An 18,466-nucleotide genomic window follows, 5' to 3' on the forward strand; every position below is an offset into this window, starting at 1 on the left:
GGAATGTGCACCTGCTCATGAGGGCCACAGACAGGCGCGTGTGAGCTCACCCCAGAGCGGGAATGTGTACCCGGCACACGAGGGCCACAGACAGGCAGGTGCGAGCTGGGCCTCTGCCTGTCTTGCCAACACCATGGAAGGAGGCATGAAAGGCAGCCCCCAGACTCCCTGCTGCAGGGTGCAGGGAAGGCCCTGCTGAGCCTCTGACATGGGGTCCTGGGGGTTGAAGACCACCCCCTACATCCTGCTCTGCCTCGTTGGTGCCGGGTGGGGTGGAGGCTCCGGTCCCTGCTGGGCACTGCAACACTACTGGACCAGAAAGCCAGAGCTGGGTCTGCCTCTGCCGAGTGGCACCAAGGTCCCTGCCATCAGCCCTGCTGACCCTGCCCAGCACAGACACGGGAGCAGTGCCAGCTGCCGCAGGCTGGGGCAGGAGACCCGCTCCCCGAGGGGCCATGCTGATGCCGCTGGGTGGGGACAGGCCACTCTGCTGGCTTCTGCTTCTGGGAGTGAAGGGCAGGAGCCTGCATGTCACTCTGCACATTCTGCGTAAGATCTCCAGGCTGAGACAGGCCCTTAGGTAAGGCACGGGCAGGGTGCCCCACCAAAAGAGGAGTCCTGCATTGGTGGCACGCTTCCCTGCTCAGCCCCCAGGAGCTGGCAGCACAGGCACCCCCACCAGAGTCACCCAGGCTGAGAGGAAAGACCAGAGGCCCCTTCCGAGGGCTCCCCAGTGGAAGGCCCAGGCGGATTCCGCGGAGAAGCACAAGGCAAACGCACCCTGGCACAGGCAGCTGAGACCACCAAACACTTAAGGAAATCATCCAGTAAAAAAGGGGAAGGTCCAGCGCTGGCAGAAACACGGCAACTGAGAGCAACAGAGAACAGGGTTCACCCGGAGAAGAAAACTCTAAAAAGCACCATTATTAACATCAAAGACACAGTGACCCCACTGCCCCCGCGAACACCGACAGGATGTTCCATTGATGCAGGAATCCTCAGAGAACAGAAACCGACTCTCAGGAAATGAAGAGTACAGCAACAAATAAAACAAGAACAGGCTAACAAAGCTGAGAAAATACAGAAGGCAGAACAAAAAGAAGGAAAATAAGATCAAAAAGATTTAAAAGAGAAAAAACTATTTGAAAATCCAACATCCAAATAACAGTTTCAGAAAGAAGACACAGAAAACAGGGGAGAGGAAATAATCAGTGAACAGAGCCAAGAAAGCTCTCGAGAGCGGAAGGGCAGGAGACGCTAGAAGGAAAGGCCCGGAGTGCCCAGAGCAGCGCACAGAGCAGGCTCCGGCCAGAGCATGTGGGCAACCTGAGGATGCTGGAGACCAGGGGGAGGTGGGCAGGCTTTTGGAGAGGAAGAAGCAGGTCCGGGGCACAGGACCCAAGCTGCAGGCCGGACCCCAGCAGCACACCTGCCTTCACTGGCTGTGGTCACTGGCCCCACCTGCAGAGACCAGGCACAGGGGCCGCTGTCGCTACTGGCAGCCAGGCAGTGGGTGGGGGCAGCTCTGGTGGTCATGGGCCTGCTGACAGCGCTGCCCAGCCAGGTGGAGGCGGCTCGCCAGCCTTGTGGGACCTTGTGAAGCTGCTTGTGGGAGGCAGAATGAGGCCACAAAGGCTCCCAAAGTCCTGCCCTGGGCTCCTGATGGGCTGGGCAGTTCATCACCAGCCCCCTTGGGGCCACGCTCTCCCACCTGGGACCACAGCATCTGAGGGTGGCCTCGTTCCGGCCGCAGCTGCCCTTCCAATGGGACCAATCACCTGTAATCCAGACCCGGCCCAGCCAGCAGGTTCTCTACAGTGGGCGGCAGGAGCTGCAGACCAGGACAGAACCAGGGAAAACCAGTTCCACTTTCCCAGACTGAACGCTCCCTGGTGGCCTGGGCTGGGCACGGTGAGCTCAAAGATCAACCCACTGCCCTGGAAGCTTGGCAGGCAGTGACTGTCTTTCTGGTTACCTCTACGTGGCTTCAGGAGCGGACTTAGAGCAGCTGTGTTTAATGGAGATTTGTTGGATGACAGATGATAATTTCTACAAAAGAACACTGAAAGTCTAGCACCTGGCCCTCTCTGGAAAGGACACGGGCCTGGGCACTGGGTCCCTGGGGTATGAGTGGAGATCACAGAGCGTCCTGAGGACTGGGGACCTCAGATGAGTGGGGTCACAGGTCACCTCGCGTCCCCTGATGCAGGCCGGCGTCTCCAGGGCCCCCAGCACCTCCCAGGACCCAGAAGGCATCGCACGGCCAGGAAGCGAAGGCTGGAGTGTGACTAGCAGGCGCTGGCACAGACAGGCGAGCCTCTGGAATTAGCGAGCGTCTAACCAGTTGCTAAATCCACAGGCAACATTCAGGATTTGCTAGACCTGCTATGTGACAGCAGAGAGGATGAGCTCAGATTTGTTCCGGTTGAGAGGGCTCCTCAACTGCTGCCTCTTAAAAATCCCCAATGACACCCTCTCTAGCGTCTGTGTTGAAAAACGATGCAATGTGATACATGTCATTCACATACAACAAACAGATGGATGTGAAAATGTGAGTGTGCACGTGGGCAAGAGCAGGCGCACATACGTGTGGCAGTGCGCGTGTGTGTGAGAACCATCCCTGGTCCTCCTAGGCAGTCAGAGGGGGGTGGGGGGCTGCACCATCCCTGGTGCCCACTGGGCTCCTCTACTGGCCGCCCATGGTTGCTGAGGGCAGAGGGGCTGCACAGGGCTGGGGTGGGTGGGGGGGTGCGGCAGAGCCACGGGTGTCTGCCATGTCTTCCCCTGAACCAACCACTTCAGAAAATGCCCCCCTGCATGTTTCATGAAAGGCTTGCAGGAAAAGCACTTCACACTCAAGAGGAGGAGGCAGATTAAAAGGAGAAATGGGTTTCATCCAAGGTGGGAAGCCTTTCTCATCTCCTCACCGGCTGCCCAGCCCTCGAGAGCTGCACGGAGAGCAAGATGACAGGGAGGCCTCTGGCCTCAACACTAACGTCTCCTCCCTGGGGAGTGGGGTAGCCACGTGTGCCCGGCATCCGAGACACTCTCCTCAGGGGCGGAGTCTGCAGCTCGCCAGGGCCCCTGTTGTCCCACCCACAAGCCAGAAGGGCTGCCTGTGGTGGTCCCAGGAAAACTAAGCACAAGCCGTGACACACGTGCCCTCACTCAGGACGACGGTGAGCTGCAAATACGGATGCTTCCCAGAGACGCACCGATCCCACTGCAGCCACAACAGGAAACTGAGGTTCGGCAACGCAACCCTGAGAACACTGCAACCGCCGAGGTCGAGGACGGGGTGGAGTGGGGCAGAAGGCCACCCTGCCTGGAGGGGCAGGGACGCCCCAGGAAGGAGGAGCTCTGGAAGAGAAAGCTTGGAAGGACGTGTGCTTAGTACACAGAGAAAAATAGCCTGGCCTGTGCCCCGGTTGGGCGGGAGGCCTCACCTGCATGCTCCGCCGAGCCACCTCTCTCCCGAGAAGCTCCGGGAGGCAGCCCGGGCTCCACGGGCTCCCACCGCTGGGCCTGATCGAGTCTGTCACAAAAAGGACCATGTCACCTGGCTTCCCTGTCACTGCACACTCCAAGGCCCTCTCCCAGGTCCATCCAGCAGATCCACTGGCTCCCAAATCCTGACCACGGCTGCTGCGTGGCCTGAAGGGGGACTTCCCAAATGGAGCTACGAGGCCTGGCGGGCCGGGAAGGGTGGACGGTGCCTGCCATAGGCCCAGCCCCAGGCTCTTGGCTGCTGCTCCTGGGAGAAGGCCGTGCTGAGAGCTGAGGGCGACCTGCCGGCGTCTCCCCAGTTCCCATGAGTTAGCCACAGAGGCCCTTCTTTCCATCGCTGCTTTCTCCAAACAAAACAGTGGGGACGACAAGCTTTGACCTTGATGTAAAAGATATCAATGATAAAGGCCTTTTCTTACATTGTGAAAATAAACAAACCCCAAGCATACCAGCCCACACAAATCTGACGCCCGCCTGGCCATGCTCCCATCAACTGCAGAACGAGAGGCTCTAGGTGCCAAAAGGCGCAGCAGAAAGCAGAGCGCCGTCTCCAAGAGCGGGGAGCCGTGCGGCGCGATGCGCGCTCCTGCGTGGGCAGCCACGGGCCGGGGCACACTGACCTTCCTGCAACCTCCACGGATGCTGGAAGCCACTGACGCAACTCCCCAAATTTAAGTACCTACTCCACCACCTCCCACGTGGCTCCTGGGGCCTGGAGCACAGCGTTGGAGACCGCCCTGCCTCGCATGGCATTCAGGACCTTGCAGGGTCAGGCACTGGCCACACCAGCCCAGCACTTCCCGACGCGCTGCTATGCACGGCCTCTCCCCCTGCGCCCGCAGAGGCCCTTCTCCATGATGACAAGGCGCGGCCTCTGCTGCTGGTCCCAGCTCCCCCTCTCACAGCAGACACACATCGAAGCCTGTCCGGCACCTCATCCAGCCTTGGCCTTGGTGAGCTACTGACCTGCCTGGGCTTCCCTTCTGAGCCATTCCTTCTGTCTCGCTACACACCATCCCCTCTCTGCAGCCCCCAGGCCTGCTGCTCGGTGTGGCAAGGGTCTTTCTCCCCAGGCAGGGCTACTCCTGCAAGTCAGGGTGTGTGTGAGAGGCATGTGTTGTTCACCTCTGCACAGGAAAAGCCAACTCCAGCTTCGGAGGGGCTCCCAGCACTGATGCTTGGCGAGCAGGTGGCGGGGCTGCCCCTCTGCCACTCTCCTCCCCCTCCCCAGGCCCGGCAACCAGTGCTTTCTCCAGCCACACTCTTCCCCTTGAAGGCCTCCAGTGCCTCCCATCGCTCCTAGGAAAGAGACTGCACACTCACCACGGCCCCCGCCCAGTCTCCAGCTCCCCCCACACCACACCCACGCTCACACACAGCCCCCCATCCCCCACCGCCATCAATCCGAACACCGCGCGCAGACGTACTTGCTAGGGGAGACACCCACTGTCGCAGGACCACGTGCACCTCACAGGCTGTAACGAGAGAGCCTCTAGGTGAAGAATGGCCCCCAGGTCTCTAAGACAAGGAGATGCTGATGAAGACGGAGAATACATCAGTGCCCACTCACCACTCCATCAGCCTCGTGCTCGGCCCTAGAGACGCCCACGACACACACTCAGTATCTGAACACTGAACGGCTGAATGGATGGAAACCAAACCGCTCAGACTCCGGCGGGTCCCAGAGAGGGCGATGTGTACGGCACAGCCCATGCGTGAGGAATGCTTCAGAGATGCTGGAGGAACCTTGAATCTAAAAGGCATCACAGCTGCCATGTGCAGAGCACTTCCTGGGCCTGGGTCAGCATCGCAGCTGCCATGTGCAGAGCACTTCCTGGGCCTGGGTCAGCATCGCAGCTGCCATGTGCAGAGCACTTCCTGGGCCAGACTAAAGGCATCCCTTTTCCTGCTTTACTCTCAGCAACGCTGAGAAAGGGGGCCATCCACGGGTGAACACCAGAACCCCAGGGTGTGACGAAGCAGAGGCTGCTGCCGCGGGGGGCCCAGGGGCCCACACACCAAAGCTGTGTGGCCAGGGAAGGGCGTCCTCTCCCCACCGCCACCCCCATCTCACTGCAGGGCCATTTGATGTCCCCTAGAACTGTCTCAGTCCCCTCTTCTCAGTTCCTCTGATGACCAGGAGAAACCCTGGATGCCCAGGGCCTGGCCTGCTGCAGACACTCAGAGCAGAGGAGTGGCCAGTGCAGGAAAGCCATGGCGTCCTGCCACCCCACCCTGTGCCCACAGTCACTGCCTCCCACAGTGGGTTCTAGCAGGACACCCCACCCTGTGCCCACAGTCACTGCCTGCCACAGTGGATTCTAGCAGGACACCCCGCTCTGTGCCCACAGTCACTGCCTCCCACAGTGGATTCTAGCAGGACACCCCGCTCTGTGCCCACAGTCACTGCCTCCCACAGTGGATTCTAGCAGGACACTCGGGTGGCCACACAGCCACGTTCAATCCACACTGGAAGTGGCAGTGCCAATACAGCCACTAAAGCAGAGCCAGGAGCTCCACCTGCATCTCCCTGGAAACCTCTTGCCTGAGGATCCTGACGGGTCCACAAGCCAGGGGGAGAGGAAGAGAGCTCTCGAAAAGCAGCCCGGCCTGCAGACCCTGGTCTAGGGACGCGGTGTGCAAGCAGGAGCTGGGGTGAGGGCACCCCAGGACAGGGCGGTGGCAGAGAGCTGGCAGCATGTCTGAAGCGCAGCCTGAGGGCTGCTGGACACGCCTGGCTGCTGCACTTCCTGGGCTCTGCTCTGAACCACACTCCGGGGCAGCCGTCTCGGCACAGCACTGCCACACAGCCCCTGTGGCTGCGGACCCGGCTGCAGCACCACCCCGTGATGGAGGACCTGCTCCCTTCTGAGCGTCGGGACACCGAGAGGCCCCCGCTGTCAGCGCTGGCTGGAGAAGGGCTGCTGAAGGCCCACACCAGCAGAGATGAGCGTCCCTGCAGAGAGGAACCTACGCGCATGGGATGTGACTTATACAGAAAAGCCCTTCCAGGAAGGCAGCAGAGGAGCAGGACTTCACTCCAGCCACCAACGGGGGAGCACACAGAGAAGGCCACAGGCTGGAGAGAGGGGACAGGAGGCTACCACGACGTGTCTCCTGCACTCCCCTCCTCTGGAGAGGGCACACCTGAGCACGCGCACCTCCCCGCTGGGGACACACCTGAGCATGTGCCCTTCCTTCCTGGGGGACACACCTGAGCACGCGCACCTCCCGCTGGGGGACACGCCTGAGCACGCGCACCTCCCCGCTGGGGGACACGCCTGAGCACGCGCACCTCCCCGCTGGGGGACACGACTGAGCATGTGCACTTCCTTCCTGGGGGACACCCATGAGTGTGCCCACCTCCCCTCCCCCGGCAGGACACACCTGAGCACATCCGCCTCACTCACCCAGGACACACCCGGGCACGTCCACTTCCTCCCCCGCGGGACACACCTGGCCATGTCCACTTCCTCCCCCGCGGGACACACCTGGGCACATCCGCCTCCCCCCACCCAGGACACACCTGGGCACGTCCACTTCCTCCCCCGCGGGACACACTTGGGCATGTCCGCTCCTCTCTGGGGGACACACCTGGGCATGTCTGCTTCTCTCTGGGGGACACACATGGGCATGTCCGCTCCTCTCTGGGGGACATACCTGGGCATGTCTGCTCCTCTCTGGGGGACATACCTGAGGGTGTCCACCTCCTCTCTGGAGAACAGGAAGCTCTGTTCGGCAGAACTGGACTGAGACTTTAGCATCTTCAGCTCCATCTCCAGCTAGGAGAAAGCAAAGGACAGAGGGTTAGCCGACGTAAGTGCACCCAGGTGTGTGGGGAACCCCCGCCCAGGCCCCTGAGACCACCCCTGGCAGCACCCCCGCCCTGGGCCGGGAGCTGGGGGAGACCTCTTTCCCGGAAGCCTGAAGCTGCCAGGCCATACAGCACTCTAACTTTGCAAACTCAAGTTCTCTCACTTGTGTCTCCTGAGTAGCAACAGATGCATAGGCTTCCGGTGGCGTGTGTGGGGCAGATGTGAGAGTCTCTGGGGAGGGGACACACAGCTGGGGAGAGAGCACACTTCAACGCTGCCGTCGGTTTGGTTTAACAGCCACCAGCCGTCATTTATTCTGCTACTTCCAGTTCCTCCATAGAACAGCGTGAGATGCTGCATCGCCCTGGAGGGAGCCTGGATTCTTCTTTTTTTTTTTTTTTTTAAGAGACGGAGTCTCGCTCTGTCGCCCAGGCTGGAGTGCAGTGGCACAATCTCAGCTCATTGCAACTTCCACCTCGCAGGTTCAAGCGATTCTTCTGCCTCAGCCTCCCGAGTAGCCGGGACTACAGGTGCATGCTGCCACGCCTGGCTCATTTTTTGTATTTTAGTAGAGATGGGGTATCACTGTGTTCCCCAGGCTGGTCTCGAACTCCAACCTCAGGTGATTCACCCGCCTTGGCCTCCCAAAGTGCTGGGATTACAGGTGTGAGCTGTCGCATCTGGCCAGGAGTGTGGATTCTAACCTGCCCCTACACACCTGGGGTGGGAGGCGCTGGGGGCAGCAGACGGTGGGGAGGCCAGGAGCCAGAACCGACTGCAGGTTCAAGGAAGAGCAGGGCACAGATGGGGCCTGGTCAGGCAGGCTGGCGCAGGCTGAGGGGCTACGTGGGCACCAGCTCCAGGCTCTGGGGGTGCTAAGGGAGGCCCACCCAGAGACGCCCCTCACCACTCCTGGGGTGTCTCACGGACAGGATCCGATGGGCTCAGGGAGGTAAATCCTGCCCCTGGCCCAAGTCAGAACCTTGTTCCCGCCAGTCCTAACCCACTCCAAAGCCTGGCTCACCCCACCATGAAAGGAGGAGATAGGGCAGTGTGGCCTCAGGGAGGGGAAGGGAGGCGCCAGCAGGTACGAGGGCAGCCAGAGGCCCCCAGCAGTGGGGCTGCAAAGCCTGCCAGACACCCAGGTGGGATGATTCGAGGGCGATAACACCCCCTGGGCTGGGGGCCAGAGGAGCCTGGGAAAAAGGGCACAGGGAGTGGGTGTGTGCACAGCGTGCAAGGGGGCAGGATATGCTAATTGCCCTGATCTAATCACCATACATTACATGTACTGAAACATCACTATGTACCCCATAAATATGTACAATTATGTGTCCATTAACAAGACCGACCCACGGTTCAGACAACAAACACAGAAGCCCATGCCCTGAGCAGCCTCTCCCCAACTTCCAACCCCAGCACCCCAGGCCCCCGACTCTCAGCCAACCAACGTTCTGAGGTTTGAGCATATGTTCCTTCCAGAGGCTGCTGGTGTGCAAGCCAGCAACATGTCTATGTTCTTCCTCCCACCACACTTTATTTTAATAAAAATGGTAAGATGTTCTACACTTTATTTGGTACTTTGCTTTTTTCACTATATATATACATATAAATATATATACGTGTGTGTATATATATATTTTGAGACAGAGTCGCTCTGTCGCCCAGGCTCCAGCGCAGTGGTGTCATCTCGGCTCACTGCAGCTCCTGGGTTCAAGCAATTCTCCTGCCTCAGCCTCCCAAGTTGCTGGGATTACAGGTGCATGCCACCACACCCGGCTAATTTTTGTATTTTTAGTAGAGATGGGGTTTCACCATGTTGGTGAGGCTGGTCCTGAACTCCTGACCGCAAGTGATCCACCTGCCTCAGCCTCCCAAAGTGCTGGGATTACAGGTGTGAGCCGCCGCGCCTGGCCTTTTCTTCTACTTTCTAACTTATCTTTGTATACGTGATTTTAAATTTTTGTTTCCCGCCCCCTTGGCTAAATTCCGATCGACAGCAGCAGTTCTCAGTTGATTCTCTTGACACACAATCTTATCAGCAGCAAAGAGGGACAATTTTCCAATTTTCCTCCTCCTTCGCAATATGGAAACCTTGGGTTTCTTTCGCTTGTCTACTTTGGATGACTAGTGTCTCCAGAATAATACTAAATCGCAGTTGTGATACTGGACATCCTTAGGTGGCCTGTGGCTTCACTGGAGCCGAAGCCAGCACTTTCTCATTTACAGCATGTCATCTTTTGCTTCAAATAGGTATTTCCTATCATGCTGAGAAATTACCCATATATTCCTATTTTATTAAGAGTTTTTAATCAAGGCTGAATGTTGGATTTGGTCAAATGCCTTTTCAGCAAATATGAAGAGGGTGTTTTATAAATTGATACCTTAAAATCAAGCTGACAGGCTGGTCCTGGAATAAACCCTACTACATATGGTGTATTTCAACCTGCTGAGTTTCACTCCTGACATGTTAACACTGACACTGATGCATGCATGCGTGCGCATGCACACACACGCACACACGCCCACCCAGACGTGCACACGCACGCCCACACGCCCACCCAGACATGCACACGCACGCCCACACGCCCACCCAGACATGCACACGCACGCCCACACGCATACACACACAGGCTTGTAAGGCCTTTACAGTTGTTGGTGTCAATACAACACTCACTTCCAGAATGCCTTCTCCTCCTTTTCCCACAGTCTGAACTGGTTTACACAGTGTTCAAAGTATCTGCACTTCACAAACCTGGTAGAATTTTCCCATGAAACTGGCTTGGCCTGATGCATTTTCTGTTTCTTTCCTTTTGCGGTCGGGGAGAGCAGCCATGGCAACGTTGGGACAACGGTTTTCTACAATAATTGGTCTGTTTAAAATTTCTCTCTCTTCTGGAGTTGGGATTGATAGATAACATTCCCCTAAAAAGTTATTCATTTCCTACAGATTATTATTAAAATAGAATTGAGATATAATTCATAATTCTTTTTATATAATTCAGATAAGACTCATAATTCTTTTCAATTTTTAAATTTTTGCTTTTATTTTCTTTCCCATCGAGGTATATATAATTTACACGCAGTAAAGTGCTCAATCTTATGTGCACAGCTTGATGGCTTTTTACACACGTCTACACCTTCGTATCCACCATCCAGGTCAGGACACAGAATTCTCAGCATGCCCGAACGCTCTGGCAAGCTCCTCTTCAGTCAATAGCTCGGGTAATTCGTCTTGTTTATTTTGGATGGTGATACTTTCTATCAATTTTTTATTAGAACTGTGAATAATTCATATGTTTTATTGGTTTTATTTCAAATAACAGGTATTTGGACTTATTTATTATTTCTACCATTTTTCACTTTCCTGTTAACTTCTGCTTTGATCTTTACAAATTCCTACCTTTTTGTTTCAATAAGGTTTATTTTCCTTTTGTTCTCTGACTTCTTGGGTTGAAGGTCTCATCCATATATTTACAAGCTTGCTTGCTGAATGATATAAATATTCAAACTTGTGAATTTAGATGGTTCCCACAGGCTCTGATGAGAAGTGTTTTCATGACAATTATTTTCTAGATTTTATGCACTTTTGAACTGTAATTCTTTGAACCAAGAATTGTTTAAGACAAAGTGTTTTGATCTGTTTGGGTTTTGTTTTTTAATTTCCAAGTGTTAGGAGCTTTATTTTCCCCGATTTTGTTCTTGATTTCACATCACACTGCAATCACAAGAAGTTGTATTAGTTCTACTTATTTTAATTTACAAAGGCTTTCTCTATTACCGAGGACACAATTAATCTTTGTGAATGTTGTTTTCTATGCGCTCCTTTAACATGAGTATATTCTCTAATTTTGGGGATCTGGGTTTTACGCACATCTATATTTTTCTGTTTTTTCCATTATTCTTTGCCCACTTGATATATCGCAGATGAGGACATAAATTCTGCTACGGGCGTCTCTGACAATTTCCCCGTGAATCTCTCATTTCTGCTTTTCCCAACAGCGGTGACACGTTATTTGGCTAACCCACCTGCACCTCGCTGTGAAAAGCGCCCATCTTTGTTTCCAAGCGGCTTCCGGCCTGAACTCACACTGCATCGAGATCACAGCTCCTGCTTTCCAGGTTCATGTCACCAGGATGCCTTTGCTTCCCGTATTTTCCAACGTTTGGTTTTGCTTTGCAATCCAATCAGGAAGTCCTTTCCTTTTAATAGGAGAGTTTAGTCCATCTATAACTTGATTTGTGTCTATTTCTGTTGTATTATGTTGTTATGCTTTCGATTTCAGAGCTTTTACATCTACGTCATTCTGTGGCCTTTTTAATCTAGTTTACTTTTTTGCGTGTAATTCTCTCGAGGCTTAGAAAAGTGTGCGTGTTTTACCCTGGTTGCTTTTATAATTCAGTTTTGTTTCACACCTATACTTTCCCACTAGACAGTACCTACTGTATCTCCTATGTTCAGTGCCTAACTAGTCAGATATATCACCCTCACTGTTTATACAGTCTGTGACGGTTCATTCCATGTGTCCACTGGACAGGACCTGGGGTATTCAGATCAAAACTCTTTCTGGGTGTGTCTGGGAGGGTTTGTGGAAGAGATCAGCATTTGAATCAGGGACTCAGCAGACTGCCCGCTGCACCATGGGCAGGCCTCCTCCAACCCCTTGAGGCCTGAATGGAATGAAAACTGGAGGAGGCCAGCGTTCCTCCCCTGCCTGCCTGGCGGCCTTAGCGGGGCAGCTCCTGTTTTCTGCCTGGGACTGGGGTTTCTACCACAGGCTCCGCCGGTTCTCACTCCTGCAGAACTGGACTGGGCACAGCACGGGCTCTTTCAGGTCTGCTGTGCGCAGATGCAGACCACGGGATCCCGGCTCCATGGCCAGGAGCCAGGCCCTCACAGTCACTCTCTTGGGATAGACCAGTCTACTGCGCCTGGTGCTCTAGGGAGCCGAACATGCAGCTCCATCCACTCTCCGCACCTGATACTACCTTTAGATGGTGTGTTTGCATCTTCGGCTCTCAACGGCGAGGACGCCATCCTCATGTTCTCTCCTCCCTCTGCCATCCTGACACTTCTTTTTGAATATATGACATGTAGCAGTTACATTTCCCAGCTTCCACATTCACTTCATCTTCCAGTTCAAGAGATGGAACTCGTGCTGCGGGTTCTTTACGTAGTTTTTCCCATGATTCGCCTCCCTGTGCATCTGGTCACCTTCCTTCCCGTGCTGCCCCGTCTCCCGCCCCGAGACCCTCCGGGTTCCGTCTCACGCACCCCCCGGCCTCACTGTCTCTTCTTGGAGCATATGCGTTCCACCAAGCTTCACAGACTCTAACACCTCGTTAACTTATTTCTTGGCAAAATGTCTGGATACAATTTTCATCTGCTCAGTGTCCACCGTTTTTCTGTGAAACTTTTTCTGCCACTTGTTTTTCTTCTTTTTCTCCTTTGCTCTTACACAAATGCATGCAGTGACCTTTACTGCTCACTGCTGAAGATGAGTTTTATTGAATCCGGCTCTGTGCACAGGTTCACAGTGGGGAAGGACAGGCCTGCTTCCTTTTATCTGAAATCCAGTGACAGTTCTGCTGTGAGTCCAATCAGCCCCCAGTAGCTCCCTCTGGCAGGAAAGAAAGGACGCTGAGTTTTCCTAAGAGCAAATGTTCTCTCTGCCACAGATGCGGCTTCAAGCACATGAGATGCACTTGTGTGACCCCTCAACTCAGCACCAACCTCTCCTGCGGCTTGGGACCATGCGCCAGTCCAGGGACCCCTGTTCCAGCTGCCTCCTGGCCCCACCACCGCGAAGCCAGGGTCAGGCACTGCCTCTCATAAGGGCTCCTGCCAGCAAGGGAGTTCTACTCGGTGGCTCCCTCACGGAACTCTCTCCACCGGCACTGCCCCAGGCTTCCCCGGGGATATGTCTGCTCACTGCACTCTCCTGTGCCATGGGCTGCCTGCCTCCGCCTGGGGCTTGGTTTGCAGCTGCATTTCTGTTTTGTCAAAATTTAAGTGCCATTTTGGTTTTCATGCTTCTTGTTATTTGTGGATGATTTCCAGGAAACAACGGGGAAATGCTGACGTATGCCACAATGTTCAGAGCAAAAATCAAGCCCTTTTATTTTAATGTGTAACCTTAGACTCACAACTAAGCTCCCAACTATATTCTCACAGCAGCCAATGCCTGCCCCTCGAGCATGTGCCCGACACCCCCAGCCATGCTGCAGGTCCTCCACCCACCCTGCACCTCCCCACCAGGCCGGCTCTCGCTGCCACATCCCCCTCCAGGCCCATGGCACAGGACAACAGCCACAGAGGGGCAGACCCACAACCCAAGTCCACAGGTCACCTTCCACCTACACCCCCGCTCCCATCCGCCATTGAGATCCAACTGAAATGCCACCTTCCCCACAATCTGTCCTGGTAGCTCCCTCACCCCTCCCCTGCCAGCCAGAAGTGCCCACTCCAACTCCTCTGTGGCCGCGCCCGCTACTCCACCACACCACACAGTGACTGGGCACATGACTCTCCTCCCCACTGGATGGGGCGTTCCCTGGAGGAGACATGGCAACCATGTAGGGCCCCGTTGCCAGCACAGAACCTGGCACACAGTCGGTGCTTGGGGGGCACACAGGTGGGTGGACGATGGGCACGGATGCAGCGATGGCCACTTCCTGGGCATGTCCAGTGTGTGTGCGGCCGAGCGTGGAATGGGGAGGCACTGGAGTGGGTCGAAGCAGCCGGGATGAGGCAGAGGGAGCTGCCCATGCTGAGCAGACAAGACCTACAGTCGGCTCTACTGTCCACCGATTTGAGAAGCTGTGTAGACATATCAGTAGTTAAAAGCAGGAAAGCCACTGGGGAGTGGGGAAAGAGGCAGGTGGGGAAGAGCAAACGTGAGGATGGTCCCGGGGTGCTCTTGGCACCAACTGCAGCTCCCTTGCCCGGCCATCAGGCCCACATGGCAGGGCCATGGCCGCCCAGCAGCCCCGGCTCCACATCTTTTCTCCTGGGGACCCGGCAGCCGAGAGGGGAGGGTGCAGAGGGCTCCTAGTGAGGACCTGTGGGACCCACTGGCAGGGCGCAGGCCCAGGGCAGCAGCAGGTCACTCACGGGCACCTGTGCCTCCAGCCCTCGCCGTGACGACGGGGATACCACCACCTGTCCCCAGGTGGGAAACCTGGGCTCCCGGGCACGGGACCAGGTCTGAAGCTCCGATCTCCAGGGCAGCCTACAGCCTAGGGAGGAGGCTGAGCTGGCAGGAAGTCAGGCAGGCTCCTAGGAGGCAGCCTCACTGAGGACTTGTAGAATGCATACTCGTAGCCGGGGCAGGCCCACGAGAGGCAAGGAGCGGCAGAAGGCCCATGAGGGCGGGGAGACCCAGAAGGAAAGGAGTAGCAGGCAGACGGAGCAGTGTGCGGAAGCGCAGGCAGGAAGGTGGGATCCAGGAAGAGGGCACTGGGGACAAGGAGAGGGCCCTGCTAAACGCTTCCCAACATGGGGGAGAGCCCGTTCATTATTCATCCAAAGGTCACAGAGCAAGACTCACCTCTCACACCTCCCAGGGGCAACTCTGCCCCTGCATCGGGCGGCGCACACAGCAGCCTGGCCGTCCACTATTTAGGCTTTGCACACAGCAGCCCGGCCATCCCCCGATCAGGCGGCACACAGCAGCCCAGCCGTCCCCCGTTCTGGCGGCACAGAGCAGCCCAGCCGTCCACTATTCAGGCTTTGCACACAGCAGCCTGGCCGTCCACTATTCAGGCTTTGCACACAGCAGCCCGGCCGTCCCCCGATCAGGCGGCACACAGCAGCCCGGCCGTCCCCCATTCAGGCGGCACACAGCAGCCCGGCTGTCCCCACCACAGGGACCTGAGGCCCAGCCACTTTGTGGAGCGCCCAGCCTACCACACTTTAGGCACAGACAGATCAGGGCCCCACCAGTGCAGCGACAGGGCAGGGAAGCCCTCCATAGCCAGGCTTGGGGACAGGATGCTACTCTGGGCCTGGCCCAGGCACAGAGCGCTCGGTACCTAAAACCTTGTTTTCTGCGTTTACTCCCTCATGCCTGTGTTGTGGTGGCTGTGAAGTGGTGGCACAGTCCCTGACGGACTCTCCGGAGGACCCGGCCAGACTCCAGGGTGGCCCAGGCACACAGTGTGGCTGCAGAGGGCAGCGCCACGGGCCAGTCCCTGATGGACTCTCCGGAGGACCTGGCCGCACTCCAGGGTGGCCCAGGCGCACAGCGTGGCTGGGGAGGACAGCGCCACAGGCAGACTTCTTGGGAAGGGCCATGATCCCACGGCAAGAGCCTGGACGACGGGATTCCCAGCCAGGGCTGCCTTCCAGGGGCCCTGAGTGTGCTCCGGGCAGTCCTAGCACTGAGCCTGTCTGTGGAAATGGTTCTCTCTGGCCACCCCCTGTGCCCGCACCAGGCTGCAGGAGGCAGGGCCATGTGTGCCTGGCCCCTCTATGCCCCTTTCCAAGGCCCACAGATGGCCATCTCCTCCCTGACAAGGCCCTGATGCCCAGCAAGACTGAGAGCCCTTCCTGGGCTGCCCCACAGGGGCCTCTCATATCATGTACCTGAGAAGGGTCTAGTATCTAGAACACATGAAGACTCTCACCACTAACCAACAAAACCCATTTACAAAGCAGGCACTGGATGGGACAGACGCTTCTCCAGAGAAAACAAACGTGGGGCCAATAAGCGCAGAGTGAGCAGCTCGGGACCACCGGCCTCAGGGGAAGGCAAACGAAGCCCACAGGAGCCACTTCACACCCGCCAGGACGGCTCTACTGAAACATGGAAAATGGCAGGCACCAGGGTCACTTCTCTCACGCCCAAGAGTGTTCATCTGTGTCCTCTTACTTATGATTAGTCTGGCTAGAGACTTGTCAATTTTATCTCACAGAAACAGATTTTGGTCTCATTTACGGAATTCAACTGTATGTTTGACTGAGACGAAGCAACCTGTTGATTTCAGGTGAGGCCAACAGGGAGAGGGGAGCAAAAAGCCGGGCATGGGCTGGGAGCCCTCAGGGTGGAAGCCACCTCACCCTGGAAGACGGAGCTTGCACAGCAGCATGTGCGCTGCCCAGACCCAACCTGGAACAGGAGTGGGGACCCTAGGAGAGCAGCCTGAGCGCAAGTACAGACATCCTGGCAGCAGCTCCAGCCTCAGTGTGGAGCAGCCTCAGTGTGGAGCAGCCTCAGTGTGGAGCAGCCTCAGTGTGCAGCAGCCTCAGTGTGCAGCAGCCTCAGTGTGGAGCAGCCTCAGTGTGGAGCAGCCTCAGTGTGGACCAGCCTCAGTGTGGAGCAGCCTCAGTGTGCAGCAGCCTCAGTGTGCAGCAGCCTCAGTGTGCAGCAGCCTCAGTGTGGAGCAGCCTCAGTGTGGAGCAGCCTTAGCACAGGCTGGCTTCAGCACGGACCAGCCTCAGCGTGGCCTGGCTTCGGCATGGCCCGGCCTCAGTGTAGTCCGACGGGCCCCGTGTCCCTCTGCCTACAAGGTCCGTCCCTCCTGGAGTGCAGGTCTGGCCTGCCAGATCCACTCACAGCCCCAACCTGCATGCAACATTAATGCTAATAGTCCTTGTGGCAAACTCACTAGTGCAGCATAGCCTTTAGGAAGAGACCTTGCATTTGGTTTAATTTGGGAATATGCAGGGTGTGCTCCCAGGGGCCTTCCCTAATGCCACAAACTAACAACAAGAGGAGAAGCTGGGTAACTGACCCAACCGCAATTCTAATTCACAAGGCTACTGCTGAGTGCCAGAGTGAGGGCATCCACACACACAGGCACCCGCGCCGCCTCATCGCCCATTCACATGGCATCCCTGAGTCTCAGCTGCACCCCTTACCCCCTGTGGTAGTGAGGCTGAGGCCCAGAGCCTCACAGAGTTCTGGCTGCGAGGTGAGGGCCTGCATCCCAGGGCTCCCGGGGCTGATTCGGGCAGAGGCCCCGGGTCTCCAAGAGATGAGAGGGTGCTGAGGTCAGAGCTGGGCATCTGGGTCAGAGGCCAACTTTCTGGTCAGCTCTGCACCCTCCGGCACCGGGACGGCTTCTGGAGTGGCGCGGCTTCCTGAGGAGGCCTGGGGGGATCTTAAGTGGGGTCCACTCCCTAGTTTCCTTTCCAGCCTGGAGGAGACACAGGCACTACGGGCCACGGGCAGCCCTGTTGCTCACCCAGCCATTTCCTCGTGAGCACAGCTGGGTGCCCTAGCTGGGAAATGCTTTCTCCTCAGAAAAAAGCAGCCCAGCCGGCGGGCATGTCCCAGCCGAATGTTTGCCAGAGGCCACCATCATTTCTCAGGATGACTCCTCAGGCAGCGCCCCCAGGACCAAGCCACTGCAGAGGCAGAGCAGCTGTACTCGGAGGAACCGGGGCCTCACCACCAGGGCTGCGGTGTGCCCTGGGCCACCACTGCTGGCCTCACAAGCACCACTGGGCACCTGAGCATCTGTCCCACCAGAGCCCCACTGCTCTTGACTGCCAAGCTGGATACCCTGCTCTGTTTACACTCACAGAGGAGTGTTGGGAAGCCAGATGGGTGGTGTCTGTGCATGTGGCTTCCAAGGGCTCTAGAACCTTCGCTGGGATCACTGAGGCTGCCTCCTCAACAGGGCAGTTGTTAACACTGGGAAGGAGGCACAAGTGTCAGAAACCTTTTGAAGATGGCAACTGCTCTCTGGAGAAAAACGCATCCATGTAACAGAAATGCGTATGCAGCTGCAAGGGCTTCACGGAGAACTGAGTTCCTGCCCCGGGATGCTGGATAAAGAACCCCTGCTTAGAAAAAAGCCTGAATTTGAACGCTCTCCCTATAGAAAGGGCCTCCTTCCCTCCTATCAGCTCCAATCCTACATCTGCCTTTGTAGGACATCTGAGGCCATCTCCTGTCCCTGTGAAGCCTCTCACTGTGGAAGTTAACTCTGCTGGGGGAGCTTGGGGAAGGCTGTCTGCCAGAGCTGCTGGCTGCATCACAGGCAAAAACAAGCCCCCAGGCGGCCCAGTTCAAGGGAAAGTCCCAGTGTCTCCAGAACAGGCAGAGGAGAGGAGGGCATGGGCTCCACGTCAGGGAGGCAGGCGGCAGGGGCGGGGCAGGTGACACCACCGTGGGCCTGAGGCCCGAAGGGCATCA

The 18,466-nt window shown here is 56.7% G+C and overlaps 1 protein-coding gene across 33 annotated transcripts in view; it reads right to left on the reverse strand.

Annotated features, from left to right (window-relative positions):
• The window catches only part of MAD1L1 (mitotic arrest deficient 1 like 1), a 421,592-nt gene that overhangs the window by 158,692 nt on the left and 244,434 nt on the right, over window positions 1-18,466 (reverse strand). For 19 of the 33 annotated variants that reach the window (XM_015447010.3, XM_074034256.1, XM_074034254.1 and 16 more), the window contains one exon: window positions 7,201-7,289. In XM_015447010.3, the coding sequence (XP_015302496.1) occupies window positions 7,201-7,289 (89 nt within the window). Of the gene's footprint in view, window positions 1-7,167; window positions 7,290-18,466 lie in introns of all 33 variants that reach the window. The other 14 variants (XM_074034253.1, XM_065541536.1, XM_074034255.1 and 11 more) reach the window with 1 other exon arrangement.

Source organism: Macaca fascicularis, chromosome 3, assembly GCF_037993035.2.
Source record: "Macaca fascicularis isolate 582-1 chromosome 3, T2T-MFA8v1.1".
Taxonomy (NCBI): domain Eukaryota; kingdom Metazoa; phylum Chordata; class Mammalia; order Primates; family Cercopithecidae; genus Macaca; species Macaca fascicularis.